The sequence below is a fragment of the Dendropsophus ebraccatus genome, chromosome 4 (assembly GCF_027789765.1).
Source record: "Dendropsophus ebraccatus isolate aDenEbr1 chromosome 4, aDenEbr1.pat, whole genome shotgun sequence".
NCBI classification, from domain to species: Eukaryota; Metazoa; Chordata; class Amphibia; order Anura; family Hylidae; genus Dendropsophus; species Dendropsophus ebraccatus.
Genome location: NC_091457.1, coordinates 120,705,883 through 120,733,216, shown reverse-complemented (window position 1 = coordinate 120,733,216; position 27,334 = coordinate 120,705,883). Strand labels below are relative to the sequence as shown.

Sequence of the window (27,334 nt, the reverse complement as noted above, 5' to 3'; positions counted from 1 at the left end):
AAAGGAAATTAATCGCCTAGATTTTTATTTATTTTTTTTTGCTGATTGGAGCCAGTTACTGTTCTTTTTTTTTTTAATCTCTTTAATTTTCTGATTATATTTTTTTTATTTCATTTTACTGTACATTAACCCCTTAACGACATCGGGCGTAAACTTACGCCCTCGCGCCCTGGTACTTGGCGCATCAGGGCGTAAATTTACGCCCGATGTTTCCCCGATCGCTGCGTGTTCACACACAGCGGTCGGGGAAGATGGCCTGCTATAAATCATAGCAGGCCATCTTAGCTTCACGGCACGGGGGGTGGTTAACACCCCCCGTGCTTACGATCGCCGCTATAGGCTGATCAATTCAGATCAGCCAATAGCGGCGATCGGAACCTTTCCGGGTCATCGGCGACCCGATGACCCGGAAAAAAATGGCGGTCGGTGCTGTCCGAGGACGGCACCGACCGCCATTACTGTAAAAAGTAATGGTGATCGCCGTGCCACCGGCCCGATCGCCGTGAACGGCCGGCCGGCCGTTCACGGCGATCGGGCCGGTGGCACGGCGATCAGAGTCCCACAAAATAGTAAATACCTGCCCTGGACCCCTCAGCTAGGCAGCCGAGGGGTCCAGGGCAGGTATTTGTACATTACTCACCTGTCCCGGGCTCCTGATCGGCGTCTTCCGGGTTCGCGGCATCCTCGTCTTCGTTCGGGTCTTCGGCTTCTTCCGTGACGTCACGTTCGGCTTCTCTCGGCTATTTTCGGCTCCAGCGTCGGCTGTTTCCGTATTTTGCGCTCTGCTGCCCTCTAGCGGCTGATAATGTGTAATACACGTATCAGCCACTATAGGGATGTTCAGAATGTAGAAATTTTTATTTTTTTTTTTTTCAAATTTTTTTTTTTCTATTTTCCGCACCCTATCGCCGCTGAGTGTTGATCAGCATCGCACGAAAGTGCGCTGCTAATCAGCAACTCCTCCTTTTTGGCGTAGGGTGTTTTTTTTCTATATTCTACTGCCACGGTCTGCTTATAAGTGCAGACCGTGGCAGTAGAATATATCACCAACTCCTTTGTTGGCGTAGGTTTTTTTTTTATACTTACTGTAAAAAAACACGTAAAAAACACTACATTACACCACACTACATTGAATAAAGTTTGACACTACACCACTACATACCCCATATACTAGTCCCCGTATAAAGATGGCCCCCAGGGTGTTTTCGGCGTCAGAGGGATACGTTATTATTACCTCCGACACCGAAACAGCCAGTGAGGATGAATGGGGGGGATCGTTCTTTCCTCCATTCATCCTCATCCTCCAATGACATGTCTGGGGGGTAGCGTAGCGTACGCTGCCCCCCAGACACGTCTTTTCCGCCAGTACCGTCCCAATAAGAGATGACAGTATGGAGTGAAATTCTACAAACTCTGTGAGCGTACCTCTGGGTACACTTACAGATTTCGGGTACGTGCACACTGCGGAATGGCGAAGAATAACCCTTTGTGCATTCCGCAGCTGGCACCCGCCGGCGGACTGATGCGGGCGCATGTCTCTACCCGTGTCATAGACTCCATTCTATGCACGGGCGGATTCCATCGTCCATCCAAAGAATGAATACGTTGGACGGAGAGCGGAATCCGCCCGTGCATAGAATGGAGTCTACGACACGGACGGAGACGTGCGCCTGCATCAGTCCGCCGGTGGGTGCCAGCTGTGGAATGCACAAAGGGTTATCTGTCGCGATTCCGCAGTGTGCACGTACCCTTAGAGTGTATGTAGGAAGGGACACCCGAATCCAGCCCCCAGATGCCCCCTCCCCCCCCATCCTCGGAACAAGTGGGAAGATCGTTCGGGAACTGATCTTCCCACTGCTGGATAAAGGTTACCACCGTTACGGGGGTAACTCTTATACCAGCACCCCCTCTTCCGGTCCCTCGCTGCCCGAGCTACTGTAGCTTGCGGCACGATCCGAACATATCAGAAGCAGTAATAAAGCCCTAATATTTAGCAGCCATGGAGCGGACCCAGCGCTTCTGGATATGAAGGACCCCATATCACACCAGGACAACATTTTCCAGGTGACGTCCCCCACACTGGAGAACAGGAGACCCCAGAAGAAGTGCAGAGTGTGGCGTAACAGGGGGATCAGGAAGGACACCATTTTCCCGTGTGACACCCGTCCTGATCACCCCGGCCTCTGCATACTGGATCGCTCCAAGGCGCACCACACGTCACTGGGGTTCTACATTATCTAAATTCTGTCCCTTATTCCTATTTCAGCGGTCACCCTGATCCGGGGATTATTCTGATCGCCATTATGGAGTCAGGAAGGAATTTTTCCCCTGTGATGAGGCTACTGTCGTCTGCCTTACGAGGGGTTTTTTTTGCCTTCCTCTGGATCAACACAGGTTGAGTTTGATGGACACCTGTCATTTCCAACCTTATAAACCAATAATTGGCCCAATACCCCCAAATAAATTAGAATTGTCCCTTTTCCCCAGCTAAGTAGGTATGGCTGCCATTCCCATTAGAGGATGCCATGATGCAATTACAAAGCCTCTGTGCGGCCAGGACAGTAGAAACCCCCCACAAGTGACCCCATTCTGGAAACTACACCCCATAAGGAATCTAAGAAGGGGGGCAGCGGGGATATGGCCCCCTGGTGACGGCCACATTTGGGATGTGAAAATGAAAAAAATTGTATTTTTTATTTTCTCGGCACATGTTCTACGTAAGTGCCCGTCACCAGTGGGGTCCATATGCTCACTGCACCCCTTGTTAGATTCCTTATGGGGTGTAGTTTCCAGAATGGGGTCACTTGTCGGGGGTTTCTACTGTCCTGGCAGCACAGGAGCTTTGTAATTGCGACATGGCCTCCATCCTCCATTCCAGCCTCTAAATGGCGCTCTGTCCCTTTGGTGACTTGCCCTGTGCCCATATGGCACATTATGCCCACATGTGGGGTATTTTCGTACTCAGGGGACACTACCCTACACGTTTTGTGTTCATTTTCTTTTTTAACCCCTTGTGGAAATGGAAAAAAATCAAGGCTAGACCAACATTTAGTGTAATTTTTGTAAAATTTTTACTCTAAATCATTAATCTTGTCATGTTTTTTCATTTTCACAAGGGGTTAAAAGATAAAAAAAACATTTAATGTGTAGAGCAATTTCCCCTGAGTACGGAAATACCCCACATGTGGACATAAAGCGCCATGCGGGTGCAGGGTAAGCCTCCGAAGGGAAGAAGCGCCATTTGGTTTTTGAAGGCTGGATTTGGATGGAATGGATTTCGAGGGGCCATGTTGCATTCAAAAGGCCCCTGTGTTGCCAAGACAGTTGAAACCCCCCACAAGTGACCCCATTATGGAAACTGCACCCCTCAAGGAATGTAACAAGGGGTGTAGTGAGCATATGGACCCCACTGGTGACGGACACAAATGTGGAACAATGTGGCGTGAAAATGAAATATTACATTTTTTACACTATAATGTTGGTTTAGCCTTGAATATATCATTTTCACAAGGGGTTAAAAGAGGGGAAAAAAACAAAATGTGTAGCGCAATTTCCCCCGAGTCCGTAAATACCCCACATGTGGACATAAAGCGCCATGCGGGTGCAGGTTAAGCCTCCGAAGGGAAGGAGCACCATTTCGTTTTTGAAGGCTGGATTTGGATGGAATGGATTTTGAGGGGCCATGTTGCATTCAAAAGGCCTCTGTGTTGCCAAGACAGTTGAAACCCCCCACAAGTGACCCCATTATGGAAACTACACCCCTCAGGGAATGTAACAAGGGGTGTAGTGAGCATATGGACCCCACTGGTGACGGGCACAAATGTGGAACAATGTGGCGTGAAAATGAAATATTACATTTTTTACACTATAATGTTGGTTTAGCCTTGAATTTATCATTTTCACAAGGGGTTAAAAGAGAAAAAAACACACAATATGTGTAGAGCAATTTCCCCCGAGTCCGTAAATACCCCACATGTGGACATAAAGCGCCATGTGGGCGCAGGGCAAGCCTTCGAAGGGAAGGAGCACCATTTGGATTTTGGAGGTTGGATTTGGCTAGAATGGATGATGAACGCCATGTCGCATTTACAGAGCCCTCGTGCTGCCAAAACACTGGAAACCCCCCACAAGTGACCCCATTCTGGAAACTGCACCCCTCAAGGAATCTAACAAGGGGTGCAGTGAGGATATGGACCCCTTGATGATGGGCACATTTGTGCCATGAAAGTGAAAAAATGAAAATTTTCCCTTTCACGTCACATTGTTCCACATTTGTGCCCGTCACCAGTGGGGTCCATATGCTCACTGCACCCCTTGTTAGATTCCTTGAGGGGTGTAGTTTCCAGAATGGAATCACTTGTGGGGGGTTTCCAGTGTCTTGGCAGCACGAGAGCTCTGTAAATGCGACATGGCCCTTGAAATCCTTTTCAGTAAAATTCGGCTTCCAAAAGCCAATTGGCGCTCCTTCCCTTTGGAGGCTCGTCCTGCGCCCCCTTGGCACTCTATCGCCACATGTGGGGTATTTCTGTACTCGGGAGAAACTGCGCTACACATTTTTTGTCTTTTTTTGCCTCTTATCCCTTTAAGAAAATGAAAAATTGAAGGCTAGAACAACGTTTTAGTGTAAAAAATAAATTTTTCTTTTTTCACGCCATATTGTTCAGAAAATCTGTGAAGCACCTGTGGGGTCCAGATGCTCACCGCACCCCTTGTTACATTCCTTGAGGGGTGTAGTTTTCTAAATGGTGTCCCTTTAGGGGTGTTTTTTAGGTTTTGGCACCCCAGAGCCTCTGCCAACCTGAAGTGGTACAGTCAAAAATGACCAAATATAACGGAGGCGTTGAAATTCACTAGGCGCTCCCTTATATCTGAGGCTTGTGGTTGCGTCAAATAGCGCAATACGGCCACATATGGGGTATTTCTATAAACTGCAGAAACGGGGCAATAATTATTGGGGTGCATTTCTCTGGTAATAGGTTTATAATTATGAAAAATATTGGATTACAATAAAATCTCTGCACAGAAAATTAAAATTTTCAAATTCCTTACACACTTAGCTTTTATTTCTGTGACTCCCCTAAAGGGTTAAAACACTTTCTGGATATGCTTTTGCAGAGTTTGGGGGGTGCAGTTTCTGAAATGGGGTGCTTTGTGGGGCTTTCTAACATACAGGCTCCTCAAATACACTTTAAACCTGAACAGGTCCCTAAAAATATCTGATTTTGAAATTTTACTGAAAATTTGGAAATTTGCTGCTAATGTTTTAAGCTTCCTATCGTCTAAAAAAAATGAAAGATAGTTTAATAAATGCAGCCAACATAAAGTAGACATGTTGCTAATGCTATTTAATATATAATTTATGTGGTATAACCACTTTCTGTATACGCAAAGAAGTTTCAAAGTTGGAAAAATGAATTTTTTCACATTTTTTCACATTATTTGGGTTTTTTTCATAAAGATTTGTTATGAGTATCGACTCCAATTTACCAGAAATGTAAAGTACAATATGTCACGAGAAAACAATCTCAGAATCAGCCGGATAGGTAAAAGCATCCCGAAGTTATTAATGACTAAAGTGACACTGGTCATATTCATAAAATTTGTCTCTGTCATTAAGGCCATTTCAGGCTCTGTCCTTAAGGGGTTAATATGGGTGTTCCATCTTGCTTAAGCTGTTTTAAACAGCATTTACAGATATGCTTTACAGCAAACCCCATGGATGTAGGTGACAGTAGACAGGACCTGCCCCAATAGACATGAATGAGAAAAATTACTGTGACCTTTAAAGAGGTCATTCCACAAGAATAGGGGCTGAGCTGTGAGCTTTATATGTTGTCTCCACTATCTATTGGTGTAACTATACCAAATCCAGTCTGACATTACAAAATGTAGTGTGAAATCAGACTTAAAACCATCTTTTATCCAAATCCCCAGTTCCCTTGCCCCAAGAATTGACAATTTTAATTACAGTATTTTCCTGCGTATAAGACTACTTTTTAACCTAGGAAAATCTTCTCAAAAGTCAGAGGTCATCTTATACACCAGGTGTTGTCTTATGGGGCGGGTGTTGAAAAACTTTGGACTGGAGAATCTGTGTTCGCCGCATATGGTGGGGGGGGCTTGAAAAGGCCACATCCCTGCCGTATGTGGAGACTGTATGAATGGCAGAGCAAGCTGTAGGCATCCGCTCTGGTTCATCTGAATCTGAATCCTCTGCATTTGGTTACCAGTGGCTGAAGAAGTTGGATGCTGCCCTAAGGGTCTTTTTAGACATAGAGAGGCTGTAAGGGCCACAAACAAGCGCCAATTAGCAGGGATGGACCCTGTATTCTCCTGCTCCCACCCTAGACTGGTCACCCTGTATCCTCCTGCTCCCACCCTAGACTGGTCACCCTGTTTCCTGATGCTCCCACCCTAGACTGGTCACCCTCTATCCCCCTGCCTCCACCCTAGACTGGTCACCCTGTATCCTCCTGCTCCCACCCTAGACTAGTCACCCTGTATCCTCCTGCTCCCACCCTAGACTGGTCACCCTGTTTCCTGATGCTCCCACCCTAGACTGGTCACCCTCTATCCCCCTCCCTCCACCCTAGACTGGTCACCCTGTATTCTCCTGCTCCCACCCTAGACTGGTCACCTTGTATCCCCCTCTTCAATGATTGTCCTCCCTGTCCCTTTTCCACATACCTGTAGCTTTAGTATCTCTCCTTCATAGTGCAGACTGTACAGGACCTGTGGTGACATTATAGTCACATGTTAAGGTCCTTCAGTATGTCGTTTAATGTTACTGAATTGACACATGGCTGCAGTTTTGTAATGATTTGTGCAAAATTGCAGTAAAAAAAAAAAAGCAGCAATTTTTTGTAAATCATGGTAGAACTGTAGCCAGGAGACAATACACTAAAAGGATGAGTCTTTTTGGGCGGCTATGGGCCCCCTAGGAGCTCAGGGCCCCAGGCTCCCGCATAAAATTAACCTCATTTTTAGGAAGATTTAGGGGATAGACGTTTCTAGCAATGGTTTATTACTTTTGTAACACCACTACAGAAGAAATGTAGTATTACATTATGTCATATATATGTAACACATAGAAAAATTAGGTCCACCATGGTGAGAGTGTAATAGCACACGATTGTCTCTGTTATACTGTACCTGCGCTTTGGTCATCTGTTCGCTCTTCTGCTCTTTCTCAGTGTATTTGTCTTTCGTCAGCTTCTCTCCTTCTGAGCTGGCTTTCTGGGGGATTAGGCTCCTACTAGTGGAAGACGCATACCTATTCACCTGTATTTAAGAGCTCAGCACACAAGTCTTAGTAATTTTAGGTTGATTTATTGCCATCACCTCCAGACACCCTGAGGGACATTTATTAAGTCCGGTGTTTTTTGCTTGGGCTTAAAAATGTTCCCACAGCAATGACACAGATTTATGTAGAGGCGCACTGCTGCCGTAGGTTTCCTTATCATTTTTCTGTGCGCAAAATCATAAATTCAGCGGACCTTTCCGAACCCCTCCCTTCTGCCCCCTCCCCACCCCTTCCCCTACCCCCCTGGTGCAAGTGGTGTACACTGGGGTGATGGGAAAATTTTATTCACAAAACAGGCTTTCACATCTGCCTGTTGTACGCCAACAAATAGAACTTTTTACATTAATAACCCCCCCCCCCCCCAATGTGCTCAGTCGTTGCTGCATTTCAGTCAGCAAACCACGTCTGTGCCTCCTGGTTAGTCTCTACTTCCTGGCTTCCTAGTTTCTTTCTAGCAATTTCGATCTTGTTCTATTCCTAGCTCTCTGCTCAGCTCCAGTCTGAACAACGTCTTCACGTTGTATTTTTACGTTCGACCACAGAGGAAGAATATCTAGACCTGGGCTCCAGTACTTCTTAATTTCCTTCAGTTGTTGTTTACCTCGGAACTCTGAAGGTAACGACCTGGGAATTTCCAGCATCAAAGCCCATCTTGCCTTGCGTTGGGCTCTGATGAAAACTGGGATCTCCTTAGACTCCGCTTCTTGGAGAAGGTACGTCAGCACTCCTCAGTGATCCAGGGGATCCACATCCTCGTGCTAGCTCTACCCATGACAGAGAGTCACTGGCTAACAAAGATCCCGTTCTGACGCATTATAGAAGACAGGCCCTGAGTAGAAGACTTCTTTTATGATGCCCATATAGCAGATGCAACAACCCCTTTGACCTCCGACAACCTATCTCCAGTGGATTCCTCCATTTTTTGCAGTAAATTTACTTCCTTCTTAACAGCTACAGTCTCGCTTGAAGTTAAAATGTGTTTATCAACATGACAAGCAGCCCTGCCACAATGTTTAGAGTCAAAATCTATTAAAACTCATAAGTGTCAGCAGAAAATGAAACGTTTTTTTTATGCCATGTTGACTTCAATGCTAATCCTAACTCTTATATAAAGCGTCGATATTTTTGAAGTACAGAATAAACATACTTTATTAAGTCTCAGCCAGATATAGAAAAGCAAAAAAGGGCTGAATTTTTTTTTTTGTAGTTTCTAAAATGTAAAGCATAGGGAGCCGCGGTACTCCATTAAAAATTTAATTGCGGGGGCACAATTCAAGTACAACATAGCACACAACATGATGCAGTGTACATAGTGGCATTAATAAACACTTATAATTGAACCATTTTTCAAGGCTACAATATTGTTCAATTAAATTAAACAATTCTCCGAGTTGCATTTCTCCCTTACTGTTAGAATTATGTGCACTGCCTATCTGTGTTAAATTTTATGTCATTATATTATATTACCCCATGATCACGGCAATAACACATTCATTCCAGAGGAAAAATACACAATGTCAGTAGTTTCATGACCAGTCTGTTAACCACAGTCGTCCGTAGCTTCAAAAGTATCTAATTTCTAAGCCGCGCGCCTGAAATTTTCACCATGTTTGAGAAGTAAACGACTTTTATATGTCATCATTTGTCACATGGTTTATGATGTTTGGAAGTGTCATTTGGAACATTTCAGGAATTTTATGCTCCAACGTAATGAGAAGAAAAAATACTTATTTTCAAAAATAAATTGAGTCATTTTGTGAAAGGCCAAAATGAAAAAAGCTTATATTTTTATATTAATGATGTCAGACGCAGCTTTCTGTGATTAATATTTTCTACATGACCGTGCCCTGGAAATAGGACACTGGATAGAGATGGTTATGGAGGCCGCTACACCTGAGAATAGTACTTCGGAGTTTAGAGGATTATTATAGGGGTATAAATGAGCAAAGCGCACCCAGTGAATCTTGATTTGCAGTGAAACACAAATTTGATTAGTTAAACAAAGCTAATTTTGCTATATTTGTTTAAAAAAGTGCAAAAAAGAGAAGGTTTATTGACCTGTCTGCTCTCTACTTTCCTGTCTGGTGTCTTCTTTCATGCCTTTAGACATGCGTACAGACAATCAGTTACTGAGGGACAGCACAGAAGCCAGTGACTGGTTGAGCAGGCTGTGACTCTTGAAACAAAATTGACAGCCTATTCAGCCAATCACTGGCCACGACACTGTCTGTTCTCAGTTAATGATTGGCTGAGCAGAGATTGACAGCCCACTTAGCCAATCACTGGTCGCAGTGCTGTCCGTTCTTAGTCAGTCTGTGATTGGTTGAATGGGCTGTTATTCTCTGCTCAGCCAATCACTGAGTAAATGAGAATAGACAGAACTTCAGCCAGTAATTGGCTGAGTGTGTGGCGAAAGACACCAGTGGAGCACAAATAGGTATTTATTGATTTGATAAGTTTGGTTTCCAAACCAAATTTTTCCGCACTTTACTCTTTCCTCATAGGGGATATAGTGGTTGCATCAACATACTTGGACTTTAAAGATACAAGGTTGTGTTCTGACACACAGTTTCATTGCAGCGCTGTCATGGTATTGTGGTACGGTGGGGCTCAAACAGCTGATCGATGGGGTGCCGGGTGTCTGCCCCACTGATCTTCTATTAATGACCATCAGTTTGAAAAAGGTCCAGATAACCACTATAACAGGTGTATCTGTTGGCTACCCCAACATGTCTGCTTTAGTAAAATACTCTCTTCTTAGAACCCTGTATTGTCTTGCTTTTCTGTTAACCCTCCTTTGTCAAGGCATGTTTCTCAATATTGTCTTAGTGCAGTCAGTGCTAAAAGCATTAAACTTTCTTTGTCTCTTTGAATCTTTGTACCAGAAAATAAAATAATTTTTCTACGTTTTGGATGGATAAACAGATATGTGAAAGGTATCATGTGTATCCTTGCCTAACAGCTTTTTACCAGTATTAGATACAGCAGTTAAAACCTGAATTGCAACTAACAGATTCACTTTAACAGGCCCAAACAGACCTTATTGTAGAAGATTACGGAGCCATGGGTACTCTGCCTCTGTGTGCTGTCTCTATGAGCCAATTTATTCTCCCCTAATATCAGTACTTCCAAGATGTTCGCACAGTCCAAATGCTGTTTTTATTGAACGGCCAACATTAAGCGACAAATAACAGCTGTTATTTCACAACGGCCATTATTCATATAATAACAGTGTCCATTGTTATGAAATAATGTCCGTTACTTGCCGTTAAATGACGACTGTTCAAGAAAAACTGCCGCCATTTTGGCAGTGTGTGAAGATAGCCTAAGGCTATGTTCCCCCAATGTTTTTTTAGATAAAATAATGGTTGTTATTAAAAGACAGCTGTCTTTTTCTATAGCTGTCTAGTTGTTGGAACATAGTCTCATACAGCAAATGGTGGGGCATAGTTTATATAATATTGGAGTTATATACAATAAAGAATTGTATAGGTCTTTAAATTTTTGCGAGTGCAATATTATGAATCTGTACAATACAGATCTTTAGTACAGCTGTGTCAATGAAGTATTAAAGGAGACCTTCGACACGCCGCAACATTCAGTCCAATCTATGGGCAGCATAATATAGGGCAGGAATAGCTGAACAGAAAATTCTAGACTATTATGTTTAGTATCTTATTCATTTAGGGGTTTTCCAGGCTTAGAAAACTTCACTTGATATATACCTGCGGTTATATAGAATATAATAAAGAGCCTATGTTTATCTCTTGGTATCTCTTGATCCCCTGCTAACCACATGTGCTGCACCTTTCGAGATGTCTTGGGAGTGATAGCCAGCTCAGCCAATCACTGGCCGCAGGGCTGTCCCATTTCAGTCAGTGATTGGTTGAGGGGACTGTAATTCTCAATATGAGTTTATCTTGGACAGTGGCTGATGACCTAGAGACACCTCAGGAGGATACTGGGGGAACGTGGAGAGGTTAGGATAGGCTCTCTTTATTACTGTCTATGCAACCTTAGGTATATAAAAAGTTTTCTAACGCCATATAACCCCTTTAAGTCATATCTAATTCTTGGCTTGAATTCTACTCAGTGATTGACAGCCCAGAGTGACTCCGCCCATGGCACTCACATTGCCAACAGTGAGCAGAGATTTACGTGAATAAAGTACAAGTTATTGAGAAACTTTTCGCACAAAAATATGCATCAATCTGCTCAGCTCCCCCCTCTATAACCTGCAGCCCACAGGCCAGACTTCTTGTTCAGTGTGACAGATTTTATTTAATCAAATAGATATGCAGACAAATTTCACTTAAATAAGTAGAAACCTGTGAAATACAAAGTGATACATTCCTTCTCAGTCATCCATTATTCCAGTTCATATATAATTACCATAAATTGCATTCAGGATGTAGCAGTATTCTGTATATTTCATATTAATACGGTACTACCTCCGGAGGTGACTATTCAACACAGATTACATTAGTGTCGCCAGAAGTCATTATTAAACTAGAAATTCCATTCACATGCGAATTTCATTTCGGTAAAAGACAAGTTATCCATTGGTTCTTACGCAGGTAAATTAAGTAATATAAGCAATGTATTAAACATGCTCTCATACATTTTCATTATTCTGTAGCTTGGAAAAATAATACAGTGATCTTTATTACCAGTATAAATATCAAAGTAGCTAATGCATCTACATGATGCTCTGGCGCTCAGCTGCCGACACACATCATATATAAGTCTGGAGGAATTACCGCTGTAACAGAGGTAAATTAGCACTAGAAAAGTTATTGGTTTGGGATGTCATTCTCTGCTAAAAGCAAAATAATCTGTTTCCTATATGGGCATAAAACCAGCTGAAAAGTGCAGCGAGATTCATAGTTATTTTGTTACATCGGTTATTGTTATGTAAAACAAACAAGACGCTCAACTCATAAAACCAGTTTGTTTGTGTATTTAGCATTAAATGGGTTTTCCCACTTTCAATGGAAAACTTTAATCAAAATGAACACCAAGGGGGGAATTTACCAATAAATAAACACCCACCAGTGTAATCTTACATGCCACTTATCAAGAGGCGCTCTGAGCTGGTGTAGATTTTAACTACAATAAATTTTGATCAGTTGGTTGGAAAAGTTGGATGGAGCTATAGGGAGGTCAAAAAACCTGGATAAAGCCATAATCCATAGGCTGTATCCATGTTTTCCAGGACTCCCTAGGGCTGCTTTCAACTACTTCAGCCACCGATAATCAAATGCAACTGATCGGACTTGATCATGCTACGCTCATCTCTAGTAAAGATACTTTGTAATATACAAAAGTATCAAAAGTAGTTTTGAGAATATATGAAGATCAATAATTAAAGTGCACTGGTTACTTTAAAAGCTTTTGACATGTTGAAGGTCCAACAGCATTCTTGGAGTATATTCATGAGTTTATTGACATGATAAATGCAACGTTTAGACTCTACGTGCGTCTTTATCAAGCCTTGGTCAAAACATTGTGTTTATTGTACTGGATCATGTCAAAAAATCTATGAATACGCTCTACAGATGATGTTGGGCCTTCTTCATTACATGGATTGAAGCCCACAGTTTGGGATTGTGGGCATTTCCAGCGCGTATCCACCCTCTAAAACTGTATTGGATCCTCATCCCTTTTTGCTGTTGGACTTCTTGTTGTATAGATATATCAAAAGTTTTGACCAGTCAAGGTCTAGGTGTTTGTAAAGCTATCAATGCCCATTTAAAAGGTACATGCACTTTGGTAACCATTTTTGACATTGTCCCAATAAATGTTCTGTAACACAAAAACTGAAGCAACTTTGCAATTGGTCGTATCAGGGACTAATGACAGTATAGCTGGTGCACTAGGTCAATGAGAAGGTTAATTTTAGTATCTATGATGGTATAAAGCAATAAAGGAGATAACTTAGAGGTCCATGATAAACTAGGGTAGTCAAGTAGTTAATTCCAATATTTTTCTTCTTTGGAGGACAATGAAAGGGTAAAGGCTACATACCTGGGGTCTAACAATTACTAAGAATAGGAAGTTGATAGAATTCTGGGTAGAGTAATTCGGGAGCACTCTGACTGATTGTTAGATGATTGTTCAGGGAGTCATTGTGGCCTTTCCCTCAGTAGAGATAGCTTCCGACCTGTGTGGCTATGCAGCTGGGAAGGGATCTAAGACAGCAGGTCCCTACAGCTGCCAATATGGCTACAGCTGTGAATATGTACTACTAGGTACACTCCTCTATGTATTGGTTTTACATCTATCTATCTATCTATCTATCTATCTATCTATCTATCTATCAGTGGTGTAGCTACCATAGAGGCAGAGTAGGCAGTTGCTATGGGGCCTGTGCAGGAGGGGAGCCCGGGGGAGAAGTTAAGAGGTGTGTCCTTCTGCTTAACTCCTTATGTATAGTGCAGTGTGTAAGTGACCCAATGTTTACTTACATGCTGCAGCACAAAAAAACTGTTAGCATGCAGAAGACAGAGATCTCTGCTTCACTGCACTGATAACCTCTGACTTCTGTTCTCCAGCTGAGCAATCAAGTAGGAAAGGAAAATGTGCAGAGCTCCCTGCAGAGGTCAGAGGTTATCAGTGCACAAGCAGTAAAGCAGATATCTCATTGGGTCGCTTACACACTGCAGTGCATAAGGGGTTAGGCAGAAGGTAGTCTGCTCCTGCACCTATGTATTTACCATAAGGACTCCTAATGGGCCCTTAAAGGTAAAAACAGTGGACTGTCATAGCAAGCAGCTATTTGCTCTCTGCTCTGCCAGTCACTCTATTTTTGGCCACATCACAGAGCACACAATATATATATATATATATATATATATATATATATATATACACACACGCAGTGCTTTGTGCTTTGTGTAGGGGAGGGGGGCCACTCAGATTCTTTTGCCATGGGGCCCCCTGAATCCTAGCTACGCTATGACTACCAGAAAGTATTATTTATATACTATTTGTATCTCACAGGCCTGCAAGAAAGCACTAACCATGACATAGGGTTCCTGGCATTATTGGCATCATAAAAAAAACCTGTATGTTTCTCTGGTAGGGAAATTAGACAGTGAACCCCACAGGGAACAGTGACTGATGCAAGGGACTCTATTCTCTTTATAGAGCGGTGGCATGTGTCAGGGATACATAAATATTGAATCCATGTATCTCATATCTACCTGCCTCCTAGGTACCCAGCTTGTATTTGACAAGTCATGTTGCTGAAATGTTTTTTTATGCTCATATAACAAACCAACATCTCCATTCAGAAATAGAATGACACCGTTGCTGTCGAATGGAGCCGCAATACACAGATCATTCATGGGATCTCTCCTTGGATCTTATGGTTTATGTTATGTTTTATCAATATTATTACACAGAGGTTTTGGTAAATATAGCATCTCTCACCCCTACACCCCCACCCCGAGCAGCTTTTATTTAATAGAACTGTAGAGTTAGGACTTTTATGATCAGAATTGTATAAAACTTTTAAAAGTCACATTCAAATGACTCCCATAAAAATATATCTACTCACTAAACTCTACAAGCTTAACATGTTCTCTGTTCTTCTTGCTCCTCTGATGACCTCTTTGTCTTCTCCATAGAACATTTCCCACAAAAATCAAAAATGTATAAGCCCTTGAGTCGTTCTCTGTGAAGTCATTACAAATTCTACTTTGCAATTTGCAGAGTTAAAGGTATAGTCCAATCTAACAGTATATCACTTAGATATAGTCACATTGCTTCATGATTAGTGGGGGTCCAACCAATTGTAAAAATTAAGGGGACAGATTAGTATAATGCTTTGCTCCTGAGTGTTTCCCTGCACAGCGGTGCTCCTGGTCACACGGGATGCTGGCTGCCTGGAGTTAGGGACTTCCACTAGGGGCAGTGGACAGGGGAGTATCATGCAGTGGCGTCCTTCTCTTGTAACCTTCTCTTTATTATACAGGTCTGGGCTAGTAGTTGATCCAAATCACACAACTCTGCATCCCATCCATTGCAAGAAACAAGCAGTCACATAAATGGTCAGTCACTTGAACACATTGCTAGCAAAACACCTTCAGCATTTATGTGACTCAGATCACAGTACCAATTTTGCATTGTCCCAGTACCCATCAATCAACCTTCAGCACATACAAATCACTGCTACTAGTCCACACTGTAAGGACAAAAGTCAAGCTTTTACAGTATTTTGCTCCAAGATGGAGTTTAATCTAGCCCAGGATTGGATAGATTGCTAATCAAGGCCCCCCTGGCATTCAATGATCTCTAGGACTTATGGTCGTCTTTTAAGACCTATGGATGTAGTCAGCGCCGATCGGCTGCCACGTTGGTGATTGCACTTCTGTATTCATCCTTATGGGTGTCATGTGACAGATCTGCAGATTATTTCTGCGACTATGAATATTTATACTTAACTACAATAAGCCACATACCAACAAAGCTATACTTATGCCAAGTACCTCAGAGCCCAAATCTGCTGATAGTAGATTAGCTGTTGTTAAAGGGGCAGTGACGGCAGAATCGGGGGGAACCGAGCGTCATGACGTAGGACGCACCTGCTCTCCTCCCCCCTCCTCCCCCCCCCCTCGATGGATCCCTCTGCACGGCGTGGGTCCCGGCTATCCGGGACGTTGAGATGTGCCTGAACCCTCGGGTCCGGTCCGGCAGCCGTGAGCCGAGAGCTGGGATCCGGAGGCTATGCCCGGACAATACGTACCTGCGGGGGCCCTGGTTGCGGGAGGGGGAAGGGGGAGAGAATTGGTTTTTTTTTTTTTTTTTTTTGCTTTTCTCTGTATAAATGGGAGAAGAACTTAAGATTTTATTTTGGAATGTGAGGGGAACTGGGGAACGGAATAAAAGATGCGCCATGTTTGACCTTATAAATAGGCACCTGCCAGCAGTAATCTGCTTGGCGGAGACTCACTGCTCGGCGGAGACGGTAGGTAGACTGTTGCGGCGATGGGCTAACTGGACATACCACTCTGTATTCTCTTCATATTCATCTGGAGTTACCATTTATGTCCACAATAGAATAACATTTTCTCTGATGGCCAAAAAGATAGATGATAGAGGTAGATATATCTTTTTACATTGTAATATTTTTGGTACAGAGATGATATTGGCATTTATTTATATCCCTCCCCCGTTCTCACCACAGGTGTTATATGATTTGTTTAGGTTTTTGGTGGAGAGGGGTGACCCCCCGTTCATGCTGTGTGGGGACCTAAACTCGGTTGTAGATAACAACTCGGATAGAAGGGGGGGTTCGCAATCTGCATCCCCTCATACTACGCCATTAGCTAGATTCATCAAGGAGACGGGTTGGAAGGATATCTGGCGCTCTCTTTATGGGGAGCGGCAGGTCTTCTCATGCTTCAGTGCAACTCATATGACTGCCTCACGAATAGATTTGGCCTTCTGCAATGACCACTTCTTAAAATGGGTTCATAATATCTCGTATGAAGCAAGAACTGTCTCGGACCACTCCCCATTGTTGGTAAGAATCAGAGGTCCTTGGTACGAGGGAAGAGGTCAGCAGGTGTTTAGATTTAACCCATACTGGCTTACTATTATTAAAGATAAAGAGAAGATTAGGGAAGAGATGAGGGCTTTTTGGGACAGCAATAAAGGCTCAACTGATCTCTTGATAGTGTGGGATACAATGAAGGCTTATCTTAGGGGGATCCTCTATATAGAGGTATGCCGTAAAAAAAGAGAATTTAGGGCTCAGGAAGATGAGCTAAAAGAAAAGGCCTGTAAGGCGGAAGAGAAATTTGTAGAGATGCCTTCTAGGGACAATGGGGAAGAAATTGGTTTAGTTTGGGGAGGGGGACAAGACAGGGGTGTCCTCTGTCCCCCTTGCTGTTTATTTTCTTTATAGAGCCCTTGGCTATAAAGATGAAAATGTCCAATGAAGTGAGGGGATTTGGTCTGCAGGGCGGGAATGAGAAAATCCTGCTATATGCGGATGATATCCTTCTTTTCTTGAAGGGAGGGGAGGACGCGGTTCGGAAAGTAATAGATATTGTGTCAGAATATGGTAAGGTCTCTGGACTTAAGGTCAATTGTACAAAGTCCTCCTTGTTGCCAATTAGTGAGGAGTTCCATATGTCCAGCCCAATTGTGCGGGTGGTGGGCATGGATGACTCGATCGATTACCTTGGTATTAAGTTGTCTGCTAGAGTAGATAGATACATAACACTTAATATGCAACCGCTATATATTAAGACCAAAAAGAAAATTGAATTCTGGGGGCGGCTTCCATTGTCAATGGCTGACCCCATGGGAATAATTAAGATGGTTATTTTGCCTCAATTTTTATTTATTTTATTTTCTGCGCCAGTATGGATCCCGGATGCCTGGTTCAGTAAGATTGAAATCATGCTGAATTCTTTTATCTGGGGGAAAACAAGACCAAGGATAAGATACCACAACTGGACTCAGAGGGGTAGGGAAGGGGGTATGGCTTTGCCTGACCTCCGACTGTATTTCCTCGCTATGGGGGCTCAGATATTCAGGAAATGGGAAGTCTCGCCAATTACTCAGTTTATATTGGGGAATTCTAGATATGCATACGATGATTTTTTCGTAGGTTTAGAGGGGGGCTTTGGAGGAGTTAGAATCATTTCACATGTTGGTTTATATGTTAAGATATGGAATGCACTTAAAAAACTATGTAAGGTCACAGGGAGTTTTCAGTTTTCTCCTTTATGGGGTAATAGTCACTTAAAGGAATTTGACTCGCTTCAGGACTCTTTCGGAGGGGATAAGAGAGAGATCAAATATATATCACAAATAATAGTACAAGGGACTCTAATATCTTTTGAGGAGTTTAAACTTAAATTTACACGGTCTAATATACATTGGTTTAAGTATACACAGTTAGGTCACGCATTTAGGGCTATATCAAATAAAGGGATATGGGAAGTTCAGAGGCATGAATTTTTTGAGTATCTGAGGTCCCCCATGTCCGGGAAAAAATGTCTTACTGAAATATATAGGTGGTTGTTGAAAACTAGAGGAAGAGGTTATTTGAATAGGGCCAGGGAAAAATGGGAATTAAGAATTGGGATTCTAACGGAAGATGTTTGGAGAAACATAGTGGAGGGAATACAGTATGTATCCGTTAACCCCTCCCACAGGCTAATACAGCTTAAAATCCTCTATGGTCTATATTTATCCCCTAAGGACTTATTTAGGAGAGGGCACAGAGGCAATTCTTGCTGTCCCAAATGCTCTGTGGAGGAAGCAGATCTCTTGCACCTACTATGGGATTGTCCCAAGATGCGGGATTTCTGGTCCTCAATAAAGAATTATATAGAAGGTGTGGTGGGCCCACTAGTGGGAACAGATGTCCCTAGATTATTGTTGGGTGGATATAGAAATGATGGGGCGACGGGTTCGCTACTGAATAAATTAAGCTCCTTGGTAAAAGTCGCAATTTCAAGGAGGTGGTTTGGGGATAACCCCCCTTCTTTGGAGGAATGGAAATTACTGGTGTGTAGGGTGCGGCAATATGAGTTGTACTGGGCAAAGGGGTGCTCCTGGAAGGCTACACAAAGATATAATAAGCTTTGGGCTCCCTGGATTGATGGTGGGGGTGTTTAGTTAATTACGCATTTTTTTTTTCTCCTTTCTCTCCCTCTTTATGGGGCGGTGGGCGGGGGGCGTATGGGGGGGGGGGGGGGGGGCGGGGGGGAATCATTATGAATTGTATTTATGTATGTTTATGAAATAGGGGGGGTCCAGATGCGTCTGGCTTCTCCTGAGTATGTAATGTCTTAATGAAGAAAATAAAAATTTATATAAATTTTAAAAAAAGGGGCAGTGACCAAATAATCCTTTCATTTCTAAACACTGCACTTTGCCTTGTGCTATAAAAGACCATATGATTCTTGGATGCTTGCACAAGAAGTGTTCCTTAAGTAAAGTTATCCACAGTGGTTTCGCTGAATCTGAGTGTCAAGTGTCATTAAACTACAGCACCCAGCTAGCCTACAACATACCATCAGTTGTCCCATTAAGTACCACAACTCATCTGTTGACATTCAAAAAAAGATATGCACCCCACCTTCCAAAACTAAGTGCCCAGGCCCTATCCTTACGCTGTGGCACCCTAGGGTGGATCTTAAGATTTAACAGTGGGCACAAGTGGACAGCCCAACGCGTTTTGCTTATTGGTGATTTTGGCTAATTCGAAAGTAATACCCCTGACTTCTGTTCAGGAATTATGTTTAGTTATGGAAATATTTAGTAACATAGAATTGCACTCTGTGCTGAACATTTTCCTCCCTCCATCTTTACAGTTAAAAATATTGAGGTGTTTTGCCTTATTCCCAAGCCACAAGTTCTTTTTCAGACAATGACCTCTTATGTTCTTGAAGCAGTAAACTTTAAACATTACCACACAGTCGTCAAATGCTTTAGGAGATATATATCTTGATGTACTGTGTTCTGGTAATTGATAAAACCGTCTACAGGAACTCAAAGCCGCAGGTACATTGTTCTTTTTTTTATTCTTTTTTTTTCTTTCTGACAAAATAATTATGATACCATCGTTATTCAAACACATCTAAGAAGCTTCCATGTCTTTGTTCAAGGAATAAAGTTTTAAAAAGTATTAATGGCACTCTCTTGTATTTGTGCAGTTATAGCTATTTATATAAGTAAAATGTATGGAGAGCCAAACCGTGGAAGTCTTTCAAGGCATTTTCCACCTCTAGTTATCCCTGATGTATCCTTGAATGTGTCCTTCAAGAAAGAAGAAATTGTAACTGTACAAACTAGTTTGGCAGACATCAGATTTAAGCAGGCTGTTATATTGAAATAATGGCAGTTATTTACTGTTATATGGTGGCCATCCACTCAATTTCACCATTGTGTGGACAGAGCCTTTCTGTGTTTTCAATCCACTCCTGGTTTTGGTTGCAATATGAGGGCCACATTACTGACTGAAATATACGTAGTGTGAACCCAGCCTAAGGGTGCGTTCACACGTACTGCATTCACAACGGATTTCATGCTGTGAGTTTTGCAGTGAAATCTACTGCGAGAATATACAGTATTTGAAACTAGTGATGAGCGACTACTAAAATGCTCGGGTGCTCGTTACTCGAGACGAGTATTTCCCGATACTCTAGTGCTCGTTTCAAGTAACGAACCCCATTGAAGTCAATAGGAGACTCGAGCATTTTTGCACGAGACTCAAATTCGGTAGAGGGAAGGTCGTGTGAAAACCTGTCAACCTCAGAAATTGATGGAAACACAATTGAAATGGACAGGAAACAGCAGGGGCAGCATGTATGCATGCCTCTGAGGCTGCCTAATGGCACCATTATGCCTAATTCTGTGCAAAAGCCTGGTAAAAACAGAGGCATATGGATCACCCAAAACCTCAGCCTGACACAGTATGGCAGTGAGAACACAGGGAACCATTAAAACAGAGGTAGCATATGATGAAACATCCCAAAATTTAGCCTGACACAGCATGGCGGTGAGGACAGAGTGAACAAGGTAGAAGCGGTAGCCAGTGAGACTTCCAAAAATTATACCAAACACAGCATGGCATTGAGCACACAGAGAACCATTAAAAGTGAGTCAGGAAGCAAGTGAGCCTCCCAAAAATTAGGCCAGACACAGCATGGCATTGAGCACACAGAGAACCATTGAAAGTGAGTGAGGAAGCAAGTGAGTCTCCCAAAAACTAGGCCAGACACTGCATGGTATTAAGTACACAGAGAACCATTAAAAGTGAGTGTGGAAGCAAGTGATCCTCCTAAAAATTAGGCCAGACACTGCATGGCATTGAGCACACAGAGAACCATTAAAAGTGAGTGAGGAAGCAAGTAAGCCCACCCAAAAATTGGAGTGAGTCCAGAGGCTGGGATTTTTAGTGGACACAAACCTAGGTGCTGATAGCTAACTGGCTAGGCCACCTGTCAGTCACCATCAAGGGTACACCTGATGCCTCTCGACCGGGGGTGGTGAGGCCATGGCCACGGCTAGACAAAAAAAACAGCTGGCTGGTTGGCGGGGGCGCGATGGGCAGGCCCCCGTCAACCAGTCCTGCTCCTCCACAGACATCATCCAAGGAAGGTAGACGGTACTGGTGAAAGGCCTGGTCAATCCTGCCTTCAAATAGGCTACTACAACATCCAAGAAAGGAAAGAAGCTACAGGTAAAAGGCCTGGTCAATCCTGCCTTCCAAATGGCTAAAACACCCAAGGAAGGTAGAAGGTGCTGTTCAACTGTTTGAGCACCGCCTGTTGGCGCTTACCCACGGCAGTGCTGCTGTGCCTAAAACTAAAATAGCCAGATTATGGCTAGATTTAGCCTCACATTCTCATGCAGTTGTGCGTAAGAGGCATCTCTTTGGAGGTAGGGATGAAGAATAACAATGCAGTCTTCTTAAGAGGCCCCGAATTTGAACAAATACACTTTCAATCCTTTAAACAATCTCTGAGAAGGGCAAGTGTATTGGCCTGTCAATTAAAAAAACCTGGTCAATCCTGCCTTCGAAAAGACTACAACAACATACACAGATTGTCTGGTACAAAATGGACAACACAAGGATGCTAAATTAGGAAACATCATTTTCACTGTTTGTTCCTTTGAACAGTGGCGTGTATCTTGGAGATACAATAGATGACCAGACAGCCCTGCAAAATAGCACTTGAACTGAAGTCGATTTGATTTCAAAATTTAAATTGAAGATTAGAAAAATAAGACCATAAAGTGGCCATTACCGGCCTTTAGATGAGGCAGGCGTTGAACCTCCCAAAAATTAGGCCTGACACAGTAGAATAAGAGTACCTGGGGGCAGCAACCGCCATGAGGTTCCAAAAAGGGAACACAGGGAACCATTCAAACACAGGTAGCATATGGACCACCCAAAAACTGAGCCTGACACCACTGACCCAGACCAAGATGGACAATGCAATCATCCAATTAAAATTATTACTAATGATTATGGCTAGATTTAGCCTCACACCCACATGCAGTCGTGCATGAGAGCCATATCTTTAGAGGTAGGGACGAAGAAAACAATACAGTCTTCTTAAGGGGCCCCAGAATGATGACTACACTTTCAATCCTTTAAAGAATCTCTAAGAGAGGGCAAGTGCGGTAGCCTGTGTATTAAAAAGACCTGGTCAATCCTGCCTTCAAAAAGACTACAACATCCAAGGAAGGTAGACGGTACTGGTGAAAGGCCTGGTCAATCCTGCCTTCAAAAAGGCTACAACAACATCCAAGGAAGGATAGAAGCTACTGGTGAAAGGCGTGGTCAATCCTGCCTTCAAAAAGGCTACAACAACATCCAAGGAAGGGTGAAGGTACTGGTGAAAGGACGGCAGAGGACACCCGTAAGAGGACATCCACACATAATATGGTTTGAAATGGACAAGACAAGGATGCTAAATTGAATTTTACTTTGAATTTGACTGTAGCAGTTGGGGTAACATTCCCTGCATCATGTGACTCCCCACTTCTCCCCCCACTGCTGTTTTGAGTTTCAATTTGACTTTAAATTTGACTGTAGCAGTTGGGGTAACTTTTCCTGGTTGACTTGCGAAAATGCGTACAGATGCGGTGCACCTTGGTGAGCAAGTCAGCCAAATTGGGGTAGGTTTTAAAGAACGGCAGTAACACTAGGTTGAAGATGTGGGCCAGGCATGGTACATGTGTGAGGCTGCCGAGTTGCAGAGCCGCCACCAGGTTCAGCCCCTTGTCACATGCAACCAAGCTCACTGCTAATTACACAGGGTAATACAATACAGTCTTTTTAAGAGGCCTCAGAATTTTATTAAAAAGACCTGGTCATGGTCAATCCTGCCTTCAAAACGGCTACAACATCCAAGATTCAGCCCCTTGTCACACGCAACCAAGCTCACTGCTAATTACACAGGGTAATTAGCAGTGAGCTTGGATATGGCTTTAATAAGAAATAAAGAAAAAATAAAATTAATAAACGTCAGCCTGTTAGTTGACAGGTGGGTGCGCTTATTAGTGACTGATGATGCCACCAGCTGCACTAAAGACCCACTCTGACAACACGCTAGGGGCAGGGCAGCCCAGCACCTCCAAGTCAAACTCAAACTCAAAATCCAGTCAGCTTTTGGGAGAAGTGGTGAGTCACATCCAAGCTCACTGCTAATTGCCCTGTGAAAGATGGTGGCATATACTATATACTATATAGCTGTAGTTACCCACAGATTGTATACGACAACCTCCAGAAACTAGTGTTACCTGTCCTGTATATTTTCTTATTTCCTCATTTATGACTGCAGTCACATAAAAGCTCACTGCTAATTGCCCTGTGAAAATGGTGGTATATATTATATAATAGTAATAATAATAATATAATAGTACTGAGGACTTCTTAGGGGTCTGTATGCAACACCTGCTGTCCCCTTTCTGCCAGCAGCCGATCACCACAGTGTGCTGCTAAAATCTTGGTAGCTGTTGGATACAATCCGGTAGTGGCTGCACCTATACACACTCTGTAACACCACCTTTACTCTGTGCAAGCAGTTGTGAACTTAGATAGACCTTGCGTATGAAATACAGAAATCAGGAAAAATACTTGTGGTCCCCCTAGTTTGGGGGTCTGTGGGATACAATCCAGTAGTGGCTGCACCTATGTTCACACAATGTAAAACTACGGCCGTAGTTTTGCAGTGTGTAACAAAGCCTTATGTGCAATGGGATCGCGGCCGGAGTGTACACACATCGTATACGCTCCGGCTGGGATCCCATACGGCGCCGGAAAAAAACGACAGGTCAGTTTTCTGCGGCCGAAATTCAGTGAATTCCGGCCGCAGAAAGACCTGTCAGTTCACACAGTGAAGCGAGCGGCTCCGGCTCACTGTGTGCTATGGTAAGCTCTGATGCGGGCACACGGTGATGCGCCTGCATCAGAGCTCCACGGCCGGAAAGATCACCTGGCCGGTACTTAAGTACCGGCCGAGATGATCCGGCCAGAGACCGGGCGTTCCGTGACCCGGCCGTGGTCACGGAACGGCCGGTCTCATAGGTAATGTGAACATAGCCTTACTCTGTGCAAGCAGTTGTGAACTTAGATAGGCCTTGCGTATGAAATACAGAAATCAGGAAAAATACTTGTGGTCCCACTAGTTTTGGGGGTCTGTGGGATACAATCCAGTAGTGGCTGCACCTATACACACTCTGTGACACCCCCTTTACTCTGTGCAAACAGTTGTGAACTAAGATAGGCCTTGCGTATGAAGTACAGAAATCAGGAAAAATACTTGTGGTCCCACTAGTTTTGGGGGTCTGTGGGATACAATCCAGTAGTGGCTGCACCTAAACACACTCTGTAACACCACCTTTACTCTGTGCAAGCAGTTGTGAACTAAGATAGGCCTTGCGTATGAAGTACAGAAATCAGGAAAAATACTTATGGTCCCACTAGTTTTGGGGGTTTGTGGGATACAATCCAGTAGTGGCTGCACCTATACCCACACTCTGTGACACCCCCTTACAAAAAGCAGTGAAGTTCTATGCAGGTGTACTATAAATCCCAATAATACAATGTAGTACAGCAGCACCACCAGCCACAAAATCAAAATAGAGTACACTGAGCACTTCTTAGGGGTGTGTATGCAACACCTAATGTCCCCTTTCTGCCAGCAGCCGATCAACACAGTGTGCTGGTGAAATCGTTGTAGCAGCACTGCAACTCCCAGCCAGCAGTCTGTAGTAATACTTTTAAAAAACGATTTGAAGCCCTAAAAAGGCTGTTTGTTTGTATTGCTAGTATTCCCTGCCTACTGGAACCCTAAATCCTACACTGACACTCTCCCTGACCAGCAGCAGCTCTGTCCCTGATCTCTCACAGCATGCGTCTGAAACGAGCACTACCAGGCGCGCTTTTTATATGGCAGGGTCATCTGATCTGGCCAACCAATCGCTGCTATCGACATGTATGGGTCCCACGTGATCGACATGGGCGTCCCGCGCTCCCATGCTCAGACCCATTTTCTCCTAGTGCATTGGCTCAGCTCGAGTGCGATGCTCCCTCTCCTCTGTAACACGGCCCTGCTTGATTCTAATGAAAGTGCTTTAAACAGCGGTGATTTGAAAAAAGGGTTGCACCACCGGGAACTTCGTGTCTTATAAGGTACTGATTTATTTCTTTATTTTTACATAGGTCTGATGGTACATTCGCTTTAAGGTACATTTTTGTTTGCCACTATGTCTAATAATAGGCTGTTTTGTAATGGTCACTTTCTAACAGTCTCATCAGTATAATCATAGGCAGGTTTACAGTGAAAGGTAAGACCGTTATATAGATAAGTGTGGATAAAGTCATTCACAATAGTTGGCAAGCACAGCTCATCCTCTCCCCCTCCCTGCATGCTTTTCTCTGCACAGGTCGAAGAGCATGCCTAGAAAACCAGGGACAGTTATTGTGCATTTGTGCTCAGGATATGAGCTTGTGTCCACAAGTCATACTGCATATTATGTCTTCATATTCTTATTCCTATTCTGACTTTTATGTTATCGATTATGAATCTGCTACGCTACACATATATAACTACATCCTTATGTTTTGTGTCATTACAGAAGGGGGAACCTGCGAAGTCATAGCGGCTCACAGATGCTGCAATAAGAATCGTATTGAGGAGAGATCGCAAACAGTGAAATGTTCTTGTTTGCCTGGAAAAGTGGCCGGTACAACTAGAAACAGACCCTCCTGTGTTGATGGCAAGTACCCCAAGTCATGACTTCATTAAACCTTCTGTAAATGTGAATCTGCTTAAGAATTCAGCTTGAGTTGTCAGATTTAAAGGGGTTGTCCCAGGTCTATTATCCATCTGCCCATCGTGCACGATTGCTCTTCAGAAAAAGGCTTGGTTCACATCTACATTGTTTTGTCCATTAATCTGCTCTATCAGTAAAAAAAATGGAGCCAGCGTATTTGCTGCACGCCGGACATCAATAGTGCATGAAGAACCCCATTGTTTTTAATTGGGTCTTTCTGGTTTCTGGCATGGTGTTTGCCATTTGACCAAATAACATAATGCTGCATGCTATTTTTTGCTGTATTTTGGATTGAACCTGCAAAGGAGGCACCCATGGATTCCCCAACACTTATGTGAACCTAGCCTATTATCATGCTTTCTTTATTTGCAATGTAGGCCTGCCATTCTGAAATTATGACTTTAAGCTTGTACCATGTGCAATCTTATTTAGCTTAGCAGGAATACCCAATTTTCATGTCTGTTTGCCCTAAAAGAAGTACAGGGTCTAATAGCAACCACTTTCACCAATCCTACAGGTAAAAAAAACCTGGGGAATAGACTTCCCATAGGGACCTGACTAAAACCTCATTTTTATTAAGTTAAATAAAAATGTAAGAATAGACTAAACTGAAAAAGTTAACAATATATCCCCCGTATGCTCATACAATATGTGGTGCTGCCTGATTGGTGAACCAGTTGTCTTTACAGGTTTTTATCATATATAGACCAGAACGTAGAGAGTTGCTTATTAAAACACTAAAAATAGCCCCTTCAATGTGTTCCATTGCAAGAAACATAATAATTGGGGGAGATTTATCAAACATGGTGTAAAGTGAAACTGGCTCAGTTGCCCCTAGCAACCAATCAGATTCCACCTTTCATTTTCCAAAGAGTCTGTGAGGAATGAAAGGTGGAATCTGATTGGTTGCTGGGGGCAACTGAGCCAGTTTCACTTTACACCATGTTTGATAAATCTCCCCCCGTTGTTTTTACCTTTTTCAGTTTAGTCTATTTCTACATTTCTAATTAACTCAATAAAAGTAAAGTTTTAGTCATGTCCCTAAAGGGGCTCTATTCCCCAGGTTTTTTACCTGTGGGATCGGTGAAAGTGTTTGCCCTTAATAGGCATAAGGGCCGGGGTTGTCTTTTTGACATGCCACTACCAATGCCTACCCTATAATGAAACCCTTTGAGGACCTATTACATTACAGGCCATTCTAAGCAATGCATTGAA

At 43.2% G+C, this 27,334-nt stretch overlaps 1 protein-coding gene and 1 long non-coding RNA gene across 2 annotated transcripts in view; one reads left to right on the top strand and one right to left on the bottom strand.

Annotated features, from left to right (window-relative positions):
* The window catches only part of TAFA1 (TAFA chemokine like family member 1), a 312,201-nt gene that overhangs the window by 216,978 nt on the left and 67,889 nt on the right, over positions 1–27,334 (top strand). Inside the window, exon 4 of the mRNA XM_069968782.1 lies at positions 25,922–26,062. Coding sequence (XP_069824883.1) covers positions 25,922–26,062 — 141 coding nt within the window. The remainder of the gene's footprint in view (positions 1–25,921; positions 26,063–27,334) is intronic.
* Positions 1–27,334, bottom strand: part of LOC138789913 (uncharacterized) — a 77,907-nt gene that overhangs the window by 37,300 nt on the left and 13,273 nt on the right. The gene's annotated exons all lie outside the window — the stretch shown is intronic.